This window comes from Ovis canadensis, chromosome 19 (genome assembly GCF_042477335.2).
Source record: "Ovis canadensis isolate MfBH-ARS-UI-01 breed Bighorn chromosome 19, ARS-UI_OviCan_v2, whole genome shotgun sequence".
NCBI lineage: Eukaryota > Metazoa > Chordata > Mammalia > Artiodactyla > Bovidae > Ovis > Ovis canadensis.
In genome coordinates, this window is record NC_091263.1 from 57879273 (window position 1) to 57899557 (window position 20285).

At 47.1% G+C, this 20285-nt stretch overlaps 1 protein-coding gene across 6 annotated transcripts in view; it reads right to left on the reverse strand.

Moving 5' to 3' along the window:
- The window catches only part of FLNB (filamin B), a 139209-nt gene that overhangs the window by 18945 nt on the left and 99979 nt on the right, over positions 1 to 20285 (reverse strand). For 2 of the 6 annotated variants that reach the window (XR_011250668.1, XM_069560560.1), the window contains exons 25-38: positions 19361 to 19528; positions 17413 to 17536; positions 16100 to 16256; positions 14836 to 15025; positions 12405 to 12652; positions 9063 to 9134; positions 8211 to 8313; positions 7360 to 7500; positions 4298 to 4426; positions 3408 to 3581; positions 2511 to 2669; positions 2012 to 2215; positions 945 to 1097; positions 721 to 843 (exon numbers count right to left, since the gene is read on the reverse strand). Coding sequence is in view for 5 of the 6 variants with exons in the window: in XM_069560560.1 (XP_069416661.1) it covers positions 721 to 843; positions 945 to 1097; positions 2012 to 2215; positions 2511 to 2669; positions 3408 to 3581; positions 4298 to 4426; positions 7360 to 7500; positions 8211 to 8313; positions 9063 to 9134; positions 12405 to 12652; positions 14836 to 15025; positions 16100 to 16256; positions 17413 to 17536; positions 19361 to 19528 (2145 nt within the window). In the remaining variant the exon portion in view is untranslated. Of the gene's footprint in view, positions 1 to 720; positions 844 to 944; positions 1098 to 2011; positions 2216 to 2510; positions 2670 to 3407; positions 3582 to 4297; positions 4427 to 7359; positions 7501 to 8210; positions 8314 to 9062; positions 9135 to 12404; positions 12653 to 14835; positions 15026 to 16099; positions 16257 to 17412; positions 17537 to 18266; positions 18360 to 19360; positions 19529 to 20285 lie in introns of all 6 variants that reach the window. The other 4 variants (XM_069560564.1, XM_069560562.1, XM_069560561.1 and 1 more) reach the window with 4 other exon arrangements.

Consider the following 20285-nt stretch of genomic DNA (forward strand, 5'->3'; position numbering starts at 1 on the left):
GAGACACTGTGGAGTTTTATCTAGAAGCCAGAAGTTCATCACAACATGAGCTTCATCTGAAGACTGTTTAGATTTTCTGTCTCCATAAAACCTACAACTCCACACAGTACATGCCAGAGGAGCCTCAAGTGACCTACACAGTCACTGCTTAATAGAAAGAAACTGGGCTGCTGACTGGCTAATTTGGGCAAAGGGCTAGCTGTGGCCCAGCCACCCACCCAGCCTTGCATCCCAGGCTTCATTCCAATTTTAGGAATGAAAGGGACAAATGGGAATCAGAAGGATGTCACTGGGCTGACACCTCTTTGCAAATATGAATATCACTGTTAGTCCAGTCAACAGACAGTAAATTCTCAAAGCTTATCTATTTTTCTCCCATGGGATGTGATAAAGCTATTTTCACCTGGAAGAAGGATAAGTAAATAGATTTACTTTTCATGGATAGGCCTCTGTGAAAACAAGTAAATAAATAAAATTAAATTCAAAAAGTAGGAAATGGCAACCCACTCCAGTATTCTTGCCTGAAGAATCCCATGGATGGAGAAGCCTGGTAGGCTACAGTCCACAGGGTCACAAAGAGTCAGACACGACTGAGCGATTTCACTTTCACTTTCAAAAAGTAGTCCCACATAGCAGACACGGACGGTACCATCTGGGCCAAGCCTGGACTTGGTTTCCAGTGGCGCCCACTGCCTGGACCCATGAGCCCCTCAGGCTCACCTGGGATTTTCAGGTTCAGGTCACAGATGCTGCCAACAGTGGCCGCAGACGGGGCTCGGCTGGTACGGGTGATGCTCTCCTTGACTCTTCCCTCCCCGCTGATTTTCACGGTGAACGGGCTCCCTGCAAAAAACAAGAGGGCCCTTGAGAGTGGCCCAGAGCCCACAAACAGTGTCTATGGAAAACCAAGTAGGGACGCAGAGAGCAGAGGGGACCACACGTACCAGGCACGTGCTCGTCAGCGAACTTGGTGGAGACGATGTAAACCCCAGGCACGGTGGGGAAGTAGGAGACCTTGCAGGTGCCGTCCTCCAGGTCCTCGGTCTGGATGTCCACCTTGCTAGGGCCTTCCACCGCCAAGGAGATGCCTCCGTAACCTGCAACACAGTTGCCCGGGGCCGCTGTGACAGCAACTCATCACCAAGGAGAGCTTGATGAATGCAGAAAGGACCTCCACCCCTGCAAATGCTCCAGACAGCAGAAAAGACAGTAACAGTGGCCCTGTTGGACAGCCCTGGGCAGAAGAGTCAATTCCAGGTTCCTGCTCTGAAATAAACAACCTGGCTGAATATGGCCTTGACCATACCTTTTTCTCAAGGCTCTCTACTAACATCCCACCAATGTCCTGCAGAACTCGCTGGGGAAGATACATTCCCCACATGCCTCCAAGAAAGGCATGCACTGCATGGAGGTTTATTACCAGCTGCAGGCCTGAGAATTTGACATTTCCAACTGCTCCTAGATGCCGTGGCAATCCTGCCAGGGAACCACTAAGACAGCATATCTAAAGCTTTACGAACTTGAGGAATCAACAAAGAACAGCAGCCTGTCAGGACCAGAAATTCTCCAGCTCCTTCCCTGGGGAACGTGACTTTGTTCAGAAGTCAGTGAAGCAGTCCTTCACTCACAAAGGCAGAAGATCATGACTCTGGAAGGTGGAGTAGCTTGGAGCACACCAAGCTAATCCAGACCATCTAAGAGCAAACAGGAAGAAATTCCTCATTTCCTTGAAAGTCCTGCTCAGCTAAACATGACCTTGGGCCAGCTGGCCCAACATTCTTAGCTTAGGATGAGGCAACGAGACCCTGGGAAGCTGAGAACAATGGTGGGAGTATCGATAATGAAGCAGCTCACGGCTGACCCTGGGCTGCAATGATAACCATGTCTAAAGATCGATAGTTTGAAGGATGCTTAGAAAGAAAAGAAAGCTGGCAGGATAAAAAGGCAAAACAATCAGAGCAAAAGAAGCCAGTTCCAAAGCCTCTTCCCCCGGGTCCGCCCCCGCACACACCTGCATCTCTTGTGTCCACAATGAAGTCAGACATCTCGAAAGTCCGGCCTTCTGACAGGCCACGGCCATAGACCTTGGCTCTGCGGGCATCCCCGATCTCTGACTGGACCACCATGATGGATACGGGGCTGTTGGCCACGTGGTTGCCGTTCTTCTTGATGCTGACCAGGTGTTCACCCACCTCCCGGGGGATGAAGGAGATGCCTGGACCGGAGCACAGATTGGGGTTTGTGAGGTGGGAGGGTGATGTCAAGAGGAGGAAGCAGAAGGGAGACAAGCTTGAAAGAATGGAAACAGGACTTTTTTCTTGACTTTCTAGCAATGTCCAAGAGGGTTGCCAGCATCACAAGGTGGAAGTGCTTGTATTCTGACCATGCACGTGACCCAGCGGGTTTATCACATCATATTCCAGGATGCTACCAATCTCCCACGCAACAGCTGGGATCCCCGACATGGTGGGAATCCCCATCTGCCACTCAAGATGGCAACCTGGGCTCACCGATGTGATTGTTGGGCAGCCTCTTCAGGAGACAAGGCTCGTCACGACCGGATGGGGCCTTGATGCTGGCCGTCAAGGTGCTAAGGTCAGTCTCGCTGATGTCAAGCAAGAAGTCAGCGGCTGAGCCCAGCTTCACCTGAGAGCACCGTCTGTTGTCATCTGGGAAACACCACCCCAACACAGCTCGGTTACACATGGTCATCCTGACTCTCCAGAGCCCTCATATCGCACACCATTTACAGGTGGACAGGCAAGAATTAGTTAAGCCAAGTTAAGTGAAAAAAAAAAAAAAAAAAGTGCCCCAGACAATGATTAGACCTAACCAAGAAAGAAAGATTGCTACTTATGCCTTTATGCCTGGTTACGGGGAAGACTAGTAGCTGGCAGGAACTAGAGACCTGGGTCCACACAGACCATGTTTATATCCCACTGAGAGCAAGATTTGAACACACAGAGCACAGTGGGAGTCAGGAGCAGAGCTCTGAGCCAGATAATCTCCACCTGAATCCCAGAATACCCATGAACCTAGCTGAGCCACTGTCTCTCCAACCCTCAGTTTTCCCATCATTAAAAGGAAGACAAAAATCTACCTAGGAGTGATGCATCTTTGAGCTCATTCACTCATGCAATACATATTATTTGAATGCCTCTCTTTGAGGGCTTCTTTTTTGGACCCTGAAGTCAGACTGGCTCAAATAAGTGCCTGAAAAATGGTGTGCTTGCTTTTCCTGGGATGGCCAGCTGAAGGAGGAATTTAGCCCATCCTATGTTGGTCTTGCACCCTTAGTTTGTTCCCAAGCAGTTGCTGTGAAACTTAATTTCAGACTTATGCCTAGCCTGCTGCTCTGGGTCTGAAGGGAGAGGTCCTTATTGGAGCAGGAAGCCTGGCGACTCTACCTGTGATCTTGGCTGTGAAGGGGCTGCCAGGGATGTGTTTGTCATTGTACTTGACCAGGATGCTGTAGTCACCCGGCAAGGTGGGCAGGTAAGTCACCGTGCACGTCCCATCTTTGTTGTCAATACAGCTGATTTCAGCCTTTGAGGGTCCCTCGATTGCCAAGTCCAGGCCACCTGTGAGTGGGAGGGGAGGGAGACACCGTCAGGGATAGGGTTTCTTTGTTTTAAAGGGGATCAGCACTCATCTGGGACAGCCCTGAGGCCAGGACGGACAGACCAACACAAGCCGTGGGAGCCACAGGCAAGGCACGTAGGTCAGAATAAAGTGACTGACACAGTCAAAGTGTCACGGGGAGGACACTCCACCCTCTGAATTCTTCTGCAAGTGACTCAGAAGTTCTGTTCTTCCAGATGTGTGGGACGAGGAAGGGACGGAACCCCACAGGCCAATCACACATATGGGAGAGAGTGTCACACACAGACTGTCACTGCTGGTTGGCTGGATGCCACCAAGAAGAGCCCACTGGAACCACACATTAGAAATGTCTGTGATGACCATGGGCATGGGCATAGAGCTTTATCTAGAATAAACTGCTAAATCATTCATGTGGCCCCAGGGATACATGTATAGGTACAAGAGAAGAAAAATGCTATCTACTGAAACACACTTAAATTTCAGGCAAGTCACAAACAACACAGTATGACTGTGACTTTAATCAGAACACAAAGGACTTTAAAATTTCAGTTTTGGGTGAAAGACAGAGGAGCTCTAATAGGAGATTCATATGAGAGAAAAGACAAGACAGATTCTACCGTTCAGGAGTCTTATTTTTAAAGGCTTCCATGGAATTGCATCCCCTAAACTCTCCGATAACCGAGAACTACAGTACCTTCTCCTGCGTCCTCGGTGACGATGGTGAAGGTGGCGGTTTTGTTGGCCACTCCGTACACCAGGCCCGGGCCGTACGCAGACACGCTCCCACTGTTGGGGTAGTTCACGTAGAACTGGAGGGGGCTCTCTGGGTTTGCAAAGAACACACAGTATTGGGACTCATGGAGGGATGATTCACCTAACAGCAAGGGTAGGCATGTCCTGGGCAGAGCAGAAGCAAGAGGGGACTGCAGGGCTCACCATCCTAGGACACGCAAGGAGGGGCTCCTCACTGAGGACCCTCCAGTGATCACACGAGACGAACAGTCCTGAGCTGGAAGGAACAGCTCCACAGGGTGGGAATGACCCCCACTACATGGAACATGACTGGGAGGGCCTTTGGGAAGGACATTTGCCTCTGGCTTTCAAAATTTGTGCGTTCAGCCCCAGGAATCCATCTCACTGTGGTCCTCTGGCCCACCTACTCCAACCGCCAACACTGCACAAGTACTTCCATTTTCAAAGTGGTCAGATGTCAATTAGGAAAAGACGCCACAGTCCAGTGACTGGGGGTTGGTTAAATAAACACTGGACTTGTAGGTCATTAAAAATAATGAGGGAGATCTATGTACACTAACTCAAGAGATTATCCACGTGTTGCATTAAAAAGAGAAAAAGGTGTTTTTACTACTGCTTAATCATTTATAAGACATATTTCATTTGCAAGGAAAATACTTGTTCACCAAGTTGAAAGATGATTGGGTTTTTTTTTAAGTATTTTAATATTAGCCAGATCAAGGCAGGGAACTAACAAAAGGGAAAAAATTAAAATTTAACAGTTCTTCCTAAAACTTGTGTCATTTTTTTGGTATGCTGGAGAAGAAAAGACTTTTAAATGGCAAGTTTTTATTCTTTTATGCTTTGGCTAATTATGATTAATTAAATACTTGGTAAAAGTAGAAGACAAAAATAAAAAGGGTAATTGCTATATAGTAGTAATATCAATATCTCATTATAGTAATACCATATATAATATTAATACCCTATATAATATTAATACCCACTATAATATCTATATAATAACACCCTATGTAGTAATATGGCGCTAGTGGTAAAGAACCTGCCTGCCAATGCAGGAGTCATAAGAGGCTTGGATTCGATTCCTGGAGGAGGGCATAGCAGTCCACTCCAGTATTCTTGCCTGGAGAATCTCATGGACAGAGGAGCCTGGCAGGCTACAGTCCATATAGTAATATATACCCATTATAATAGATTCTTATGTAATATTAATACCATTACCCCAGTCCAAACTAGAACAAAATCGCATGTATATTTGTTGGTGTAGCGGCAGTTATAGAAGTAGAAGGAATATGTAGAAAGAGATTTTTTCCCTTTTCCTGTATCTGCATCTTTAGAATATTTAAATAGAAGCAGGTAAATATACTGTGCCTTTGAACAAATATTATCCTCACACATAAACTAAATCAAACATCAAATTGGGAGAAATATTTGCAACTCCTATCTCAAAGGGCTAATCTCCCCAATATTTAAATTGCCCTCAGAAACTGATATGACAAAGGTCAATAATTAAACAGAAAAGTTGAGCCAAGGACACAAATGTCTAGTTCAAAGAAAAAGAAACAGATATAATAATTAGCAGTATAGAAAGCTGCTCAAGTTCACTCATAGGAGAAATGCAAACAAAGCAATACTATTTTCTAACCATCCATTTGGCGAAGATCTAGAAATGTGACGGCACATTCCACTGGCAAATTGGTGGAAAAGCAGGTGCTCTGTGACATGGTGGGTGGATGTGTGAACAGGAAGAGGCTGGGTGAAGGGTGCTTTGCTGAGACCTGTCAGATGGCTGTGATTGCATCCTGCGATTTCTCCCCTGAAAAGCAAATCTCTCGGCTACACCCTGCAGGTGTGAGAGGATGGATGTGAAAGGCTATTCACTGCAGCAGGACTAGCGGTCGCAAAAGGCAGGGAAGAACACTGTTTGTCTCACGGGACAAACAGTGCACACGTGATGTTCCTCTGAACGGTGGGACACTGTGAACACACTCTACTGTATTCGGACATGCGAAGCTCTCCAGGTTATAATGTTAGATGAAGAGAGTAAGGTCAGAATAATGAGCAGCGAACGCTACTGTTTATAAAACAAACAAAGAGGGGTTAAAAATCTGTATTCCCATCTCTCGAAGAGTCTTAAAACTTATTTGGAAATCTAACGTAAAAAAATCAGTAATGGTAGGGTTCAAGGAGAGGGCAGATAGGGGATATGGATGGGAAAGAGACCTTCCTCCACATCATTTTTAAACTATTTGGCTAGGTTACATACTTAAAATATTACACTAAAAAATAAAGAACTATTTAAACAATTTAAAGAAAAAGAAAGTAACACTGTGCTGGGCTTTCCCAGTGGCTCAGCGGTAAAGAGTCCGCCTGCAATGCAGGAGATACAGGAGGTTCCATCCCTGGGTTGGAAAGATCTCCTGGAGGAGGGCGTGGCAAACCACTCCAGTATTCTTGCTTGGAAAATCCTCACGGACAGAGGAGCCTGGTTGGTTACAGTCCAACACGTCACAAAAATCCGGACGCAACTGAGCACAAGCACACAAGTGGATGGAGGTGAAATGTGAGTTGGTTTTGCTTGTCAAGGGCAGAGTGACAATAAAACAACATACCCTCTTCTCCCAGCCTCTTCTCCTGTCCCAAACCCTGATGCTGCTTCGGGCTCTGCAGGCCAGGCTGGAAAGTCCCTCGAGTCTCACATTTTTCTCCCCGCTTTATCCCTTGGCCATGCTAGGCACAGTGACAAAGACAAACAATCCCAGACCGAAGGGCCTGTACTGTGACCTGGGACACTCAGCTGCATCGTCCCTACTGGAAATTAGCCGGATCTGCTGGGGTCACAGGCTGCTTGGTTCTGCAGGGAGGCCCACACTGCGTCCGCAAATCTGCCACCAAGAACCACATGGCATCTGACTGAACGAAGGACGACAACCTCCCGGGTGTTTCCGCCCTGACTCCTGGAGTCCCGCGGGGCCGGCGGCAGAGGCGCGGAACCCGACTCACCAGGAATGTGGCTGCCCATGTACTTGATGTGCATCTCGTGGAGGCCGACCTCTGTGGGAGCGTATCTGACAGTGACTGTACCGTCCTTGTTGTCCACAATCTCGGGCGTGGCCGTCTTCCCGGAAGGCATGCGGACCTCTCCTGTTGGAGCACACGAGACAGGGCGGTGACCCCACCAAAGACTGTCTCCCGAGAAGCCAAGCACAGAGGCACAGGTGACCTTCACAACAAAGGTTCTCAGACCCAAGAACACTCACTGCTCTAAAACAGCAAGCTCCATAACAGGAAGCAGAGACATACCTGCCTTCATTCTGTTCTCTTGTGTTTCCACAAAATGCAGCAGGAGACTCACAAGCAAAGGGTCTTTTGAACTGACAGCCGTTAGAAGCTTAAACAGGACTTGAGAAGACCACGAGACCAATCAGAGCAGTTAAGCATCAAGTCAGAGAGAAACAGGCATTGAAAGAAGGCAAGGAGAAGTAGCTCTTACACAACAGACCTCAGGGACAATGTCACATCTGGAAGAGTGGAAGAGTAAGAAAAGGCAGGAAAAGGCGGGGGAAGAGGACTCTGACAATCAAGAGAGACATCAACACAGTGGCTCTCCCCCTATAGACAATTTCTGGTCCTTTCTTCAGCATGCAAGTTATGAATGAACCTGCTCTTCAGAAACACACATAAATACGCAGAACATTCTGCGATCTCAGGGGCTCATGGACTGACTCCCTATAGCCAGGGATGCTGGGTTCTGAACCCCAGATCTGGGGAACAGGTGGAACCAGCCCCTGGGCACCGTATGGATAGCTAGTGAGAGCCAGTGAGGACAAGAGGGCTTCCCCAATAGCGCTTACCGGTGATTTCTCCTTTCCTGACTGCAAATGGAATGACCAAGTCGAAAGGCTTAAATCCCAGGCCGTTCATGTTGCTCACTGGGACATAGGCCTCTTCTGTTACCTAGAAACAGGAAGCAGCGGTCACTGGGTAAAGTGGACAACACTTCCCCAGTGTGGGCTAGGGAAGCTGCAGGGGGCGGGTCAGAGCAACTGGGAATTTTGCAAGCTCGTCCAGCCAGGATTCAAGGGTATGGCTGCCCATGCACTGTGGGCTTTGTCTAACTGGCTCTGGGGCCAGAGTGGACAGCAACTGAGGGATTGGAGGAGTCATGCTGACTGATTGCTAAAAATTCCTAGGCTGTTTGCTTGTGAAATTCCCAGCAGTGCCCACGGGGAAAGTGGAAAAGTGAGAGACAGCAATGTCTGTGAGTCCCAAGAGGTTCCACCTGGAAAGGTTTAGTTGCTGGTGGCCTGGAAAAGAAGGTGCGTTTTAAGTGGCAGAAAGGAGCAGCAGTGGCTTTCTCCCTGAACAGAAACCAGATGTGCAAGTGGCGGCTTTGAGAGTCAGCAGGAGGGCTGAGAACAGCTGTCCGTCTTTCTCTTTAAATGTGGAGACCAACTACACCGAGCGTGATCACAGACATGGTGGCGGGCGATTCGTGGAGCGCAGACGATGACACGGGTGGGTCTCATTAGAGAGAAAGCGGGGGGTCATGGTGATGGGCTGATCAGTGGGGACAAACCAATGACCAGGACACCCAGAGGGCTTAAGCAGTCCCCCAAAAGCAGGCTGTAGCTTTTCTAAAATGAAGGGTGAGTAAACACAGACGTGAAAAGGGGAAAACATAAAAACAAAAACCAAAAGTGTACCCAGGGCCTGAATCCAGGGGGACATGCATTTACCGGTACCTCCTTCACAGCTGCGACTTCCCCATCTGTGGCCTGGTCAGTGGCAAATGCAAATTAGTTGGGAATCACACTGGAGGGACATCACTACTCAGTAGATTCTACCACCCATGGTCTCCCCCCGACACCCATCTCTCCTGCCCAGCAGGGAGCCACTCACTGCAGCGGGAGCCCATATTCTTCCCTCCCTTTGTGGACAGCCAGCTGGCCTCCTCTCTTCAAATGTCATATCCACCTGCCCCCCTGGACCCGTGACCCCGCTTCTAGGAAACAGGACTACAGAAATACTAGCAGGAGAGTCCATAGGTATGTGATGTATGCAAGGGATTTTACTGGTGCTATTCATTGTTGGGAGAGGCTGAAACAACCCTCATGTCCATCTGTAAGGGAGCTGGTTAAGGAAACTATGTGAGTGTGCACAGTGGACCCCAGTGTAGCCACTCTGAAGATGTGATCAAGTCTGATCAATTAATATAGAAGAGCATGTATAGCACATTGAGTGAAGGAAGCAAGACGCAAAGCAATGTGCACGGTGTAACCTGATGTGTTGTTTTTAATATTTTGCCATTTTATTTTTAAAAATTATTCATTTGGCCATGCAGCATGTAGGATCTTATTAGTACCTTGGCCAGATTTCAAACCCATAGCCCCTGCATTGGAAGCACAGCATCTTAACTACTGCATCATCAGGGAAGGCCCTGATGTAGTCTTGTTGTTATTGTTAATTTGGCCATGCCACATGGCATGTGGGATCTTAGTTCCCTGACCAGGGGTTGAACCTGTGGCCCCTGCATTGGAAGGATGAAGTCTTAACCTCTGGACCACCAGGAAATTCCCAAAACTGATACGCTTCTTGTACAACTTTAAAAAAAAAAACAACCTAACACTGGCCACCCCTGCAGCATGAGATTAGGAAAGGGGTCTCTTATTACTTGGTATGTGTTGATACCTCCCTGGTGGTCCAGTGGTTAAGACTCTATGCTTCCACCGCATGGGGCACAGGTTCCATCTCTGGCCAGGGAACGAAGACCACATGCCACACGGCATCATAGATAAAAATACAAGAACTAAAAATCCTCCCCTATGGAGGAAAACTGTGCCCATGTTTGGTCTTTCCTGTGAATTCTGGCATGTCAGAAAGGTGCTTCACTTACAAAGGCAGCTTGGTAAACTTCAACATTTGAAACAGCCCTATTCCCCAGTTCCTGGACCGTCTCAGACTGGGGGCGAGTCCAGGACACCTCAGTCAGTAAGATCTTTCAATGGCTATGCTATAGCCTTTGATCAATGACTCCTCAATGGCAACAGGCAGAGAAGCTGCAAAATCCATGCCTTGCTGTGTGCACCTGTGTGATGTATTTAAATGAACCAGCCTGCTGGGGCTCCCGCACACATTGGCTACAAAGGAAGTACTGGATGTTCCTGTCTCTTTGGCCCCAGGCCTGTAGGGGAAGGCAGGGAAACTACCCACAAGAGGTCAATTGACAAAAAGTCACCCCATCCAGGAAAGGCTGGAGCAAGTTCAAAGAATGAAGACCTAAATCGTGTGCCCTGAGTGTCACCCGCTTCTGCCTTTGGCAGTCGTTGGGGGAGGGGAGAGCATTTATACAAAGTAGTCTTGCTTTGTATGCATCCCAGGGCTGAAGGGACATTCATTCCTAAAGAGTTTGGCGGGCCCTACTTCAGGTTTCTGACTCATCTGCTAGAACAGTCCTTGGTGTTCTCTTCCAGATTTTCTCATTCCCACCCTCTAAATGTGGTCTCTTTTCCCCAGCTCATCACTCCAGTAGGATGGCAACCTCTGCCCAATCTACTGCTACTGCTAAGTCACTTCAGTCATGTCCGACTCTGTGCGACCCCATAGACGGCGGCCCACCAGGCTCCCCCGTCCCTGGGATTCTCCAGGCAAGAACACTGGACTGGGTTGCCATTTCCTTCTCCAATGCATGAAAGTGAAAAGTGAAAGTGAAGTCGCTCAGTCGTGTCCGACTAGTAGCAACCCCGTGGACTGCAGCCCACCAGGCTCCTCTGTCCATGGGATTTTCCAGGCAAGAGTACTGGAGTGGGGTGCCATTGCCTTCTCCGCTACCCAATCTAACCAACCAGAAAAGACTCCTGTGGGCTAAAACAGATCCTTAAAGCTACAACTGGGACTTCTCTATAAATTAGGACATAAACTCTCTAGCTGCATCTCTTTCTCTCCTGAAGGAGAAAAACACTCCCAAGTCAACAGTGTCAAAGGCTGACAAGAATCTGCATCCTCGAGACATAAAAGGGCTCCAGGTCTCGGGCACAATGTTTACAGATAAGCAGACATCTATGGAAAAGAATAAAGGCACAGCTGTTTATAGAGTGGGAGACAGACGTGACCTTCTGCTGCAATGGTCTTCACGCCCTTCTCTGTTGCTGTGTAAAGTCAGATCATTAGAAGGAGCTTTGCAGGCCATGCATGCATAGGGCCAGGCCACCGAGGTCTGTGAACTTTGTGGTCTGCTCCCGTCACATCAAAGGACGTCAGTGAGGACAGTGTGCAGCGACAGTGCCGAGTGGGCAGTCTGAGCTCAGCAGACTTCAGTCTGATCCCTGCTCCTATGTGGCATTTGTAACAGGGCCAACAATGCTTAGTTTTAGGGGTGAAATGAAGGACTGCTCCTAAGGTTTCTAACCCCCTTTCCTGGTGTAAGAACCTAAGTAATCAAAGGAAGATCTAAATGTCACTCAGACTTGAAAATTAAAGGGTCTAGCCATTCTCTGGCCCAGAGGATTTGCATAATGCCTTCCTTTTATTGCAGATGCTCCTAGCTTCAAAAGACAAGCTATTTCCCTCTCATCATCAAAGTTCTGAATCTTTCCAAAACACAACTGGAGGTACTTTGAGTCCTCGGACATGAGAGACAAGTCTCTAACATCAAGAGCATGGGAGCCTCTCTCCTCCAGGGGAGAAGGGAGGAGGAAGGACCAGCAGAAGGAAAAACTGTAATGTTTTACTTATGGACATTTTTTGGGTCAAAATGTAATTCTTCTGAACTGGGCTTAGGCCATGACATGGCCTAAGACCCAGTAGCATGATGGATACTTTGATTGCCAATATGATTCCTTAAAACCACTTAGAGACAAAGTGTCCCTGGGTCTCTAGAGATTATTGCAAGGTCCTGATGGCTTAAGGAGATTTAAAAAAAAAAAAGAAAAAGAAAAAAACAACACAAAACAAAACTGGCCCAGGAAGCCTCAGTCGGGGTTTAACAATCAGCAGCTGTTCCCGTCTGTGCTAACAACCACACGCTCTAGAGAAGGGAGTTTCCTTACCATGACAGTGAAGGGACTGTTGGGAATATCGACGCCACCAAAGCGCACGTAGATGACATAGGTGCCCGGCTTGGCAGCTGTGTAGAAGATGTCATAGGTGCCATCCTCATTCTCAATGACATCAGCCTCAGCCTCAGTGCCATCTGGGGTCAAAACTGTGCAGGTCACTTTGCCCTTCCCGGCGGTCTTGGCATCAACCACAAAGCCCACTTCCTCGCCGGTTTTCACAGTAGAGGCGATTCCAGGCCCTGGAGAAAAGTTTAAGAGGAAAGTATGGGAGCTTAAACCACAGACATCTGCCCTAGAGGCCCGAGAACAAACTGCACACCTTTGTTCTATCTGTGAAGGAATGTCAGACCCTCAGCTGCTGCTGTGCAGAGGGATGGCCCAGAAGTGCCCCAGGGAACGTGCTTCTCCAGGGAGCATTCTATCCATCACTTATTAACTAAACAAGGAGCATCTGTGAGTTCTGAGTGACAGCCATATGTTAAACCTGCTTTGCTGGCATTCCAGGGTATGGGGATGAAGGTTGACTTTCATTTGCAAACACACACTGGGCATTTAAGTGCCAGATACATACAAGGGGGAGCACACCACAGTCTCAGCTCTCAAGATGCTCAAAATCTAACTGGGCAGATGGAGGCAGGCTGGACACCAAGAATGACAGTTCAGTCTGCAGTGGAAACACCGAGGGAGGACTAAGTCACACACACAAAAAAATGATAATAACCAGGAATTCCCTAGCAGTCCAGTGGTTAGGGTTCCTCACATTCACTGCCCGGGACGTGGGTTCCACCCCTGTTTGGGGAACTAAGACCCCAAGAGCGGCGTGGTGCAACAAAAAGTCAATGGTTGTTCTGCAGAGAAGCCTCCTAGGTGAAAGTTTAAAGATATATCCCAGGGTTGCCCCATTGACAGAGGCATTCCTGAGAAAGGGGAATTCTGAAGGATGGGCAGTGAAGGATGGGCACTCTAGGCTAAGGAAGACTCACTACCTTCGCCTCCAAATGATGACCAGTGTCTGCCTCCCCTCATCTATGGCACCCCTTTACTGATGACCAACAGATCAGGGAGTGCAAGAAGCATGCTGGAAAAAGAAACCAAAGTGTGGAAGCAACAGGGAGTGATAAGAACACGCTGGGACAGTGAGCAGTAGAGGGAAGATGACAGTCTGGCCCTGAATGACAGACTAAGAGGAGGGGCCAAATGAGACCCCAGGCTGGGCAGTCTCCTGCCTCAGCTGGGGGAGGCAGAAGAGCCTGGAAAGCCAGGAGGAAGTCCCTACCTCTTGGGAAGATCAAACAAGGCAATCCTAAGGGAAATCAATCCTGAATATTCATTGGAAGGACTGATGCTAAAGTTGAAGCTCCAATACATTGGCCACCTGATTCGAAGGGCCAACTCAATGGAAAAGACCCTGATGCTGGGAAAGACTGAGGGAAAGAGAATGGGGTGACAGAGGATGAGACGGTTGGATGGCATCACCGACTCAATGGACATGAATCTGGGCAAACTCCATGAGATAGTGAAGGACAGAGAAGCCTGGCGTCTGCAGTCTATGGGGTCGCAAAGAGTCGGACACAACTTAGCGACGGAACAACAACAGGTTACCAAAACGCAATCCAGCTGTCCCTGGAACAGCATTGACCTAACAGGGGGCATGCTGGCCAGTGTTAGAGAATTTCTCAATTTTGTGGTGGGTGCTGAGCCAATATGAACAATTTATAACCTTGCCAAAGGCTTGGCTTTTACAACCTAAAAGCCAAAAGCATTTCTCCATTCAGAATAAGATGAGAGAAACAGGAAACATCCAGGGTGGACCTCTGTTAAAGTTTTATTTAAAGAGAAGCAAATCTGTTTCTTTTCAGAGAAAGGATTCATGGTTTGAAATCTGCTTGAAGCAGCATCAGAGTTGCCCATGATATTCAAATGGTTGTGTCTTAGAAATGGAAGGAACTATGATACTCAAATATTCCTAGAAAATTCCCAAGACACTCAAACGTAAGTCCTGAGTACTGAGGAAAAACCTAGGTCCTCTAATGGGTTTCTCTAGTGCTGGCCTGAAATGCTCTTGAGTAAATCCCTAAAACTAAACCATCTACTCATGAAAGGCATACATTTGATGTTTTTATTGGAGCTGCCATGACAGTTGAAATCTCAAAAATCACCCACTTCGAAAGTAATTATGATAGTTCCCACATGCCAGGCACTGTCCTAACCACTTCTCAAGTATGACCTCACCTGATCTCTCTGTAATAGCCCTATGAAAGTCTCTGATCCTTGGAACAACTTCGTGAACTTCAATGTTTTCCAGAAAGGCCTTCCGTCTAAGTCTGACTGAGGCTGAGAATCGCTGAGCATCTTGCCCTGATCACACAAGGATGAGATGGCATGCGCTGGCTTTATGTCAAAGTTCTTGAGCTGCACTCACCTGTGGCCAGGCACTTGCTGGCATCACCCGTCTGTGTGGCCCGGATGCGGTAGGGAGACAATGGGATGTCATCCCCGCCGTAGGTGACCCCAATCATATACCGCCCAGTCTTGTCCGGGATGTAAGTGACGGCATACGTGCCATCTTTATTATCGTGGACAATGGCTCTTTTGGGTTTCCCCTCTTGGTCCTGTGGATCACAGAGAAATGCTATTTAGGATGTTGTCATCTAACCATTCAAGAAAAACCTTGACACGTTTTGCTCATTAATTAATGTGGGGAAAGAATTTCTGGTTTAATACATTTTGGCAGTGGTGGGAAGCAGAGGGTCACAGATCTCTTTAACACTGTGATGGACATGGCTAATTTTAGTGACTTTTCTGTCAAAGGAACAAATAGTTTCTATCTCCAAATCCACTGAAATGTAGGGAGACAAGGGGGCAGAGGCTCCTGAATGCACACCATCACCTTCACGCCCCCTTCTCTCTTTACTAACAGGACTCTAATTCTTAGCTAGGTGTGCTGTTCCCAGAACATGAGGTGCCACTTCCTAGTATCCTTGGCCACTAGGTACAGCCATGACTCATGACAAACTTCCAGCACACAAGAAGAGGGTGGAAGTCTTAGGAGGGACTTTTAATTGGGCTGCTTAAGAGAGCTGATTGAGTCGGAAGGTCCCTTCTGCCTCTCTTCCTCCTTCTTGCTTGCCAAGTGGGTTGGATGGCCAGCACACCAGCAGCCTCAAGGTTCATGAGAACTCAGGGACAGAAGCCACACGCTAGAACAGAGGAGCAGAGAGGTGGAGCCTACTTCTTTCCTAAGTCACACAGCACCCAGGGACTTTCCCTGGCCTCCAAACCCCTCTAACTAGAGAGAACTATGAATGTGTTTAGCCACTTTTATTTAGGGGTTTACTGTGATATACAGCAGAACTTAGTCCTAACTAATCCAAAGAGTAATTTTATTTTATTTTATTTTTTTTTTCAAAGAGTAATTTTAAAACATTCAAAAATTTTAAATGTAGGAGCAGTTATAATAGGGAGCAAAATACATGAGATTCACCAAAAAGTGGTACCTGGTGTTAAACCCTTAGATTTCTCAGGCAAGCATGTTTGTTCCCCTGCACAATTACTGACTCTCCAGTGGGGAAATCTGACATTTTCGTGAGATCAGGAATTGGTTGTTAAAATCTGATTCTTATCCCTAACTGGGAAATGAAATCTTACTAATGCAGTCTGGCTCCAGAAAAATAACTCAAAATTACCGTTATCTGCACAGCAAGCAGGCCTTCCCCAGCATCTCTGGCATCGATGGCAAACTCCACAGGCAGACTGGCAGGCACACCGTAGGTACTGAGGCCAGGGCCGCTGGCAGTCACTTTGCTGGCATCATATGTGGGAAGGACCTTGACCTTAAAGGGACTTGACAGACATATGCACATCCCAAGTCAGTACGGATACACTTCAGTCCAGCTGCATCTGACCTCTCTCAAACAAAGAGAGTGGGATTGAGTGGGGGGATTTCTACAGCATTTAGGACTCAAGAGCCTTAAATCCAGAGAAATTTACAACCATGTAACCATCATATAGCAAATCAGCTTTCCCTTACTGAATTCCATGGGATACCAACTAACATCCATAACAGTTTAGGAAACATGGGGTTTTCCCAAAAATATACAACCCACTTTTGTTTTCCTAACACAATGGTCACCAAAATGGAAAGAAAAAATATTAAAACTGATGCTTTCATTATTATCCCATCCTCTTATATAATATTTTAGTGTGTTTTAGATTATTCAAAACCTATTAATCAAGTATTAATAATACTACAAATGTAACTTATGATTTATACATTTCCATGGAGCTAGAGCTTTATGTAAAATATGCATATTAGGAGTATAGATGAAATTTCAAATTTTAAGTATGCTAAAAAAAATTCTTGGTAGACTGTTCTGAGAGATGAAGAGCTTATATAACATTCTTTGTCTTAATATGAACAATATCTCTTGAGAATGCTACTGTCAACCAAATTCTCAATTAGTAAAAAAGTTAAAAAATCTTTGCCCCGATTAGAAAACAAGTTGAACAGTCACCAGAAGACAGAAGACAGAAAGAAGACATTGAACTAATGCACTTCTTAATTTCAGCTCATCTTTACGTTAAAGGTGGCTGAAAGGAACAAATGTAAGGGGGCACCAAGAGAGAAGGAGACACAAACACCATGGCTAATGTATTTTAACACCTGTGTAGGGCATGCAGGTTTTTAGCAATGCTGACTGGATGGATGGATTGATGGATGGATACTTGGATAGATGGATGGATGGATGGATGGATGGATGCATGAATACAAGGATGGGTAGATGGAGACATGGATAGATACACAGATGGATACATGGTTGGGTGGATGATGGATGGATAGATAGATGGATACATGGATAGATGAATGGACAGAAGGATAGCTAGATGGATAGATCCATGGGTAGATGAATACATGGATAGGCCACCAGAGCAGAGCTAATCATGAGACAGGAGGTTTTGAGATGGACTTGGACCCCTTCTCTAAGGGTCAGGAGCTTACCTACGCGGGATCTCTTCATCCGCGTATTTAACAGACACCATGTAAGGGCCCTCCTGGGATGGGGTGTAGGTCACCGTGTGTGTGCCATCACCATTGTCCACCACGTTCACTGGTTCCACCAGGCCTAAAAACAGACGAGAGGACTGTTGGAACTGTCTGGTCTGCCCTTCACTCTACCCTGGGCTGAGTTCAGAAACTATTACATTCATCCCTGAGAGCTATGGGTTTCCACCGATGAGTAACACACAGGCAAGCAGGCCATAATCAGAGGTCTAAGAAATCACAGGAGACAGGATGGCCAATTCATGGTTGCACAAATGCAACCATGAACCTAAGAGACACCTTTAGCTTTTTGTTGGCTGAAGTACACTCAGTCAGACCGAGAGTATAATTAAGGAGACTGCCTGCACTTGTTGCTGGGGGGTGCATGCTGCAGACATGCTATCCTTTCAAGCTGGCTAGGCATGCTTGGGATGTGGCAATTTCAGTCTACAGCCGAAAGAAGGCCAAAGAATCCAAAACTCCAAACCGCAAAAGGTAACCAATGGGCCGGCCAGTCAAGACCTGTATCCACCTTTGAGCAAAAACCACTATGGCGCCAGCATGTTGGGTGTAGCATGCAGGGCAAATGAGAGTTCATTAAATCATAGTCAAGGCATGCATTAGGTTGATAGATTCTAGATCCCAGTTCTAATCAAGAGTCTCAAGAAATGGTCAACTGAAGGGGAGCCTAATCAAAGCATGCCATACTCATGAAGCAGATGAGGCAGGCCCAAGGCAGTTTCAGAGGCAAGGTCAGCAAGAGGCATTCAGGTTCCATACATCAGAGCAGCAGCCAGTGGGCAAATGCAAACCTGTCTCCATAAAGTCACCCTTCCGGTCACGTTTAAAGAACCCTGAAATGGCTTGCAAGGGGCTGCGCCTTGACCAGGGAATCCTCTGATCAGCTAAAATTAAAAGGCTGTTATTTCAGTGTCCTCTGTAATAGAGGTAGATGTCTAAATAAAGCTTTTCCCTCTTTTTTCCCTCCTCTTCCTCACTCTCTCTCTCTCACACACACACCCCACCCCCAACACACACACGCATGTACAGAGGTCTTGAAGCTCAGCAAGTCGGTGGAATCAAATTCCAGCCCTATGACTTCATTTCCCCAAAACCACTTCTGCACTGAGCTTCAAAGGGCATAACTTCATGCTGAACCCCATTAAGGAGAAAGTTCCTCTTCAAAGTAGGAAGCCCTTATTCACCACTTCTGTGAAGCCAAGAACACATCATTGAGGGAAAATCCAGATAACTCAAGAGATGAGGCAGAGAACAGCATATTTTTATATGCTGGGAGAGGAAGTGCGATCACCTACCAAAAAAGGTAAATTTCAACACACATCCGCATTTGTCCCCAAAGGGCCTACTCGCCACACCCAACCCAAATTGCTTTCCAGGCTGCAAGAGGACAGGTCAAACTGCCAAGGAAGCCCATTCCCCAAGAGACCCCTCTCTTGGGAGCTGGGACAATGACAAGGCGGTGTGCCATGTGGGCTAAGTATTGGTCCTTTCCAGAAATCTGGAGTGTGATCCTACATGAACACCAAGGCAACCTGAAGAAAGTCCCACAAATCCTACTTACGCAGTTCTGATAATTTCATATGGGAGAGCCCAAATAGTGCTTGCTTCACACATCACTACTTCAGAAAAAATATATACATAAAATTTTAAAAAGACATTTAGGGTTACATTATTAAATGAGGGGAAAGATAGGCTATTAGAAAAATAACAGGCCTGCCTACTTTTTAAGCATGAACTTCCACTGTTTAGCCAGCACACAGAGCAATAGAGTAATTTAAGAAATTTAAGTTCATGACGAAACTCATAAGCGAACAGCCTGCTCTGGATCAGGCTGCCCCTGTCCTGGGCAGGAGAGCACTGGCAGGAAGGAAGGGTGTGTACCTACCTCGTGGACCCATGACCCTCACTTCCAGAGGGGCCAGGCCAGCCTTGCTGCTGTCCACCGTGAAGGACTGCAAGACGCGAGCTCGGACACCGGAGCCCAGCCCAGGGCCAACGATCTTGACCTTGCTGGGGTCCACAACATCCTTCACAGGAACCCTGAACGGGCTGCCTAGAAAAGAGGTCACAGGATTCTAAGTACAACCCCCTTAGTGACTGGAGAGCTTGTGTGCACCCAGAACCGCCCTGTTCCCCACTTAGGCTCTCACTGTATCGGCTCCTTCTGCCTTGCTGTGTGCATCCATGTGCACCTACTATGTGCAGGCATGGTGCCAGGTGCTAGGCCCATAGTACTGAACAGCACTCTAAGACTTTCAGCTCAGTTCAGTTGCTCTGGTGCAGCCAAATAAGAAAAATAATTTTTTTATTTAAGAAAAAAAAAGACTATTGAAATTTGCAAAAGGCAGGGAGGTTGAGATTTGAACAAACCACTACATACAGAAATAAGAGCTGGACCAGAACCCTTTAGGGATTCCTCTATCAAGGAAGACCAAGGAAGACCTCCCAAGAGGTCAGCCAGAGACAGGAACCGCAGTGTCCCCAGGACCACACCTCACGCTGTCAAGTCCATCACCAAGGAGCAACATTCACCTCTTACAGGAGACCTCAGGCTCCCCGAGACGCCTGGCAAAGTTAATGATGTTAACTGCCATTTAAGTTGAGGTTTCTCTGCTTTGCACCACACAACATTTGTACTTTATAGAATCAAGGGTGGTAAATAACAAACACCATACAAAGAACCAAGAACCAAGGCTCTGGCTTTTTTTTTTTTTCCCAATAATAGCCAGGCTTCAATGGCATCTGGTTTTTTGGCTAAATGAAGTAAAACAGCTGACCCTGGCAAAGACAAGCACCATGCTCCATGCTGG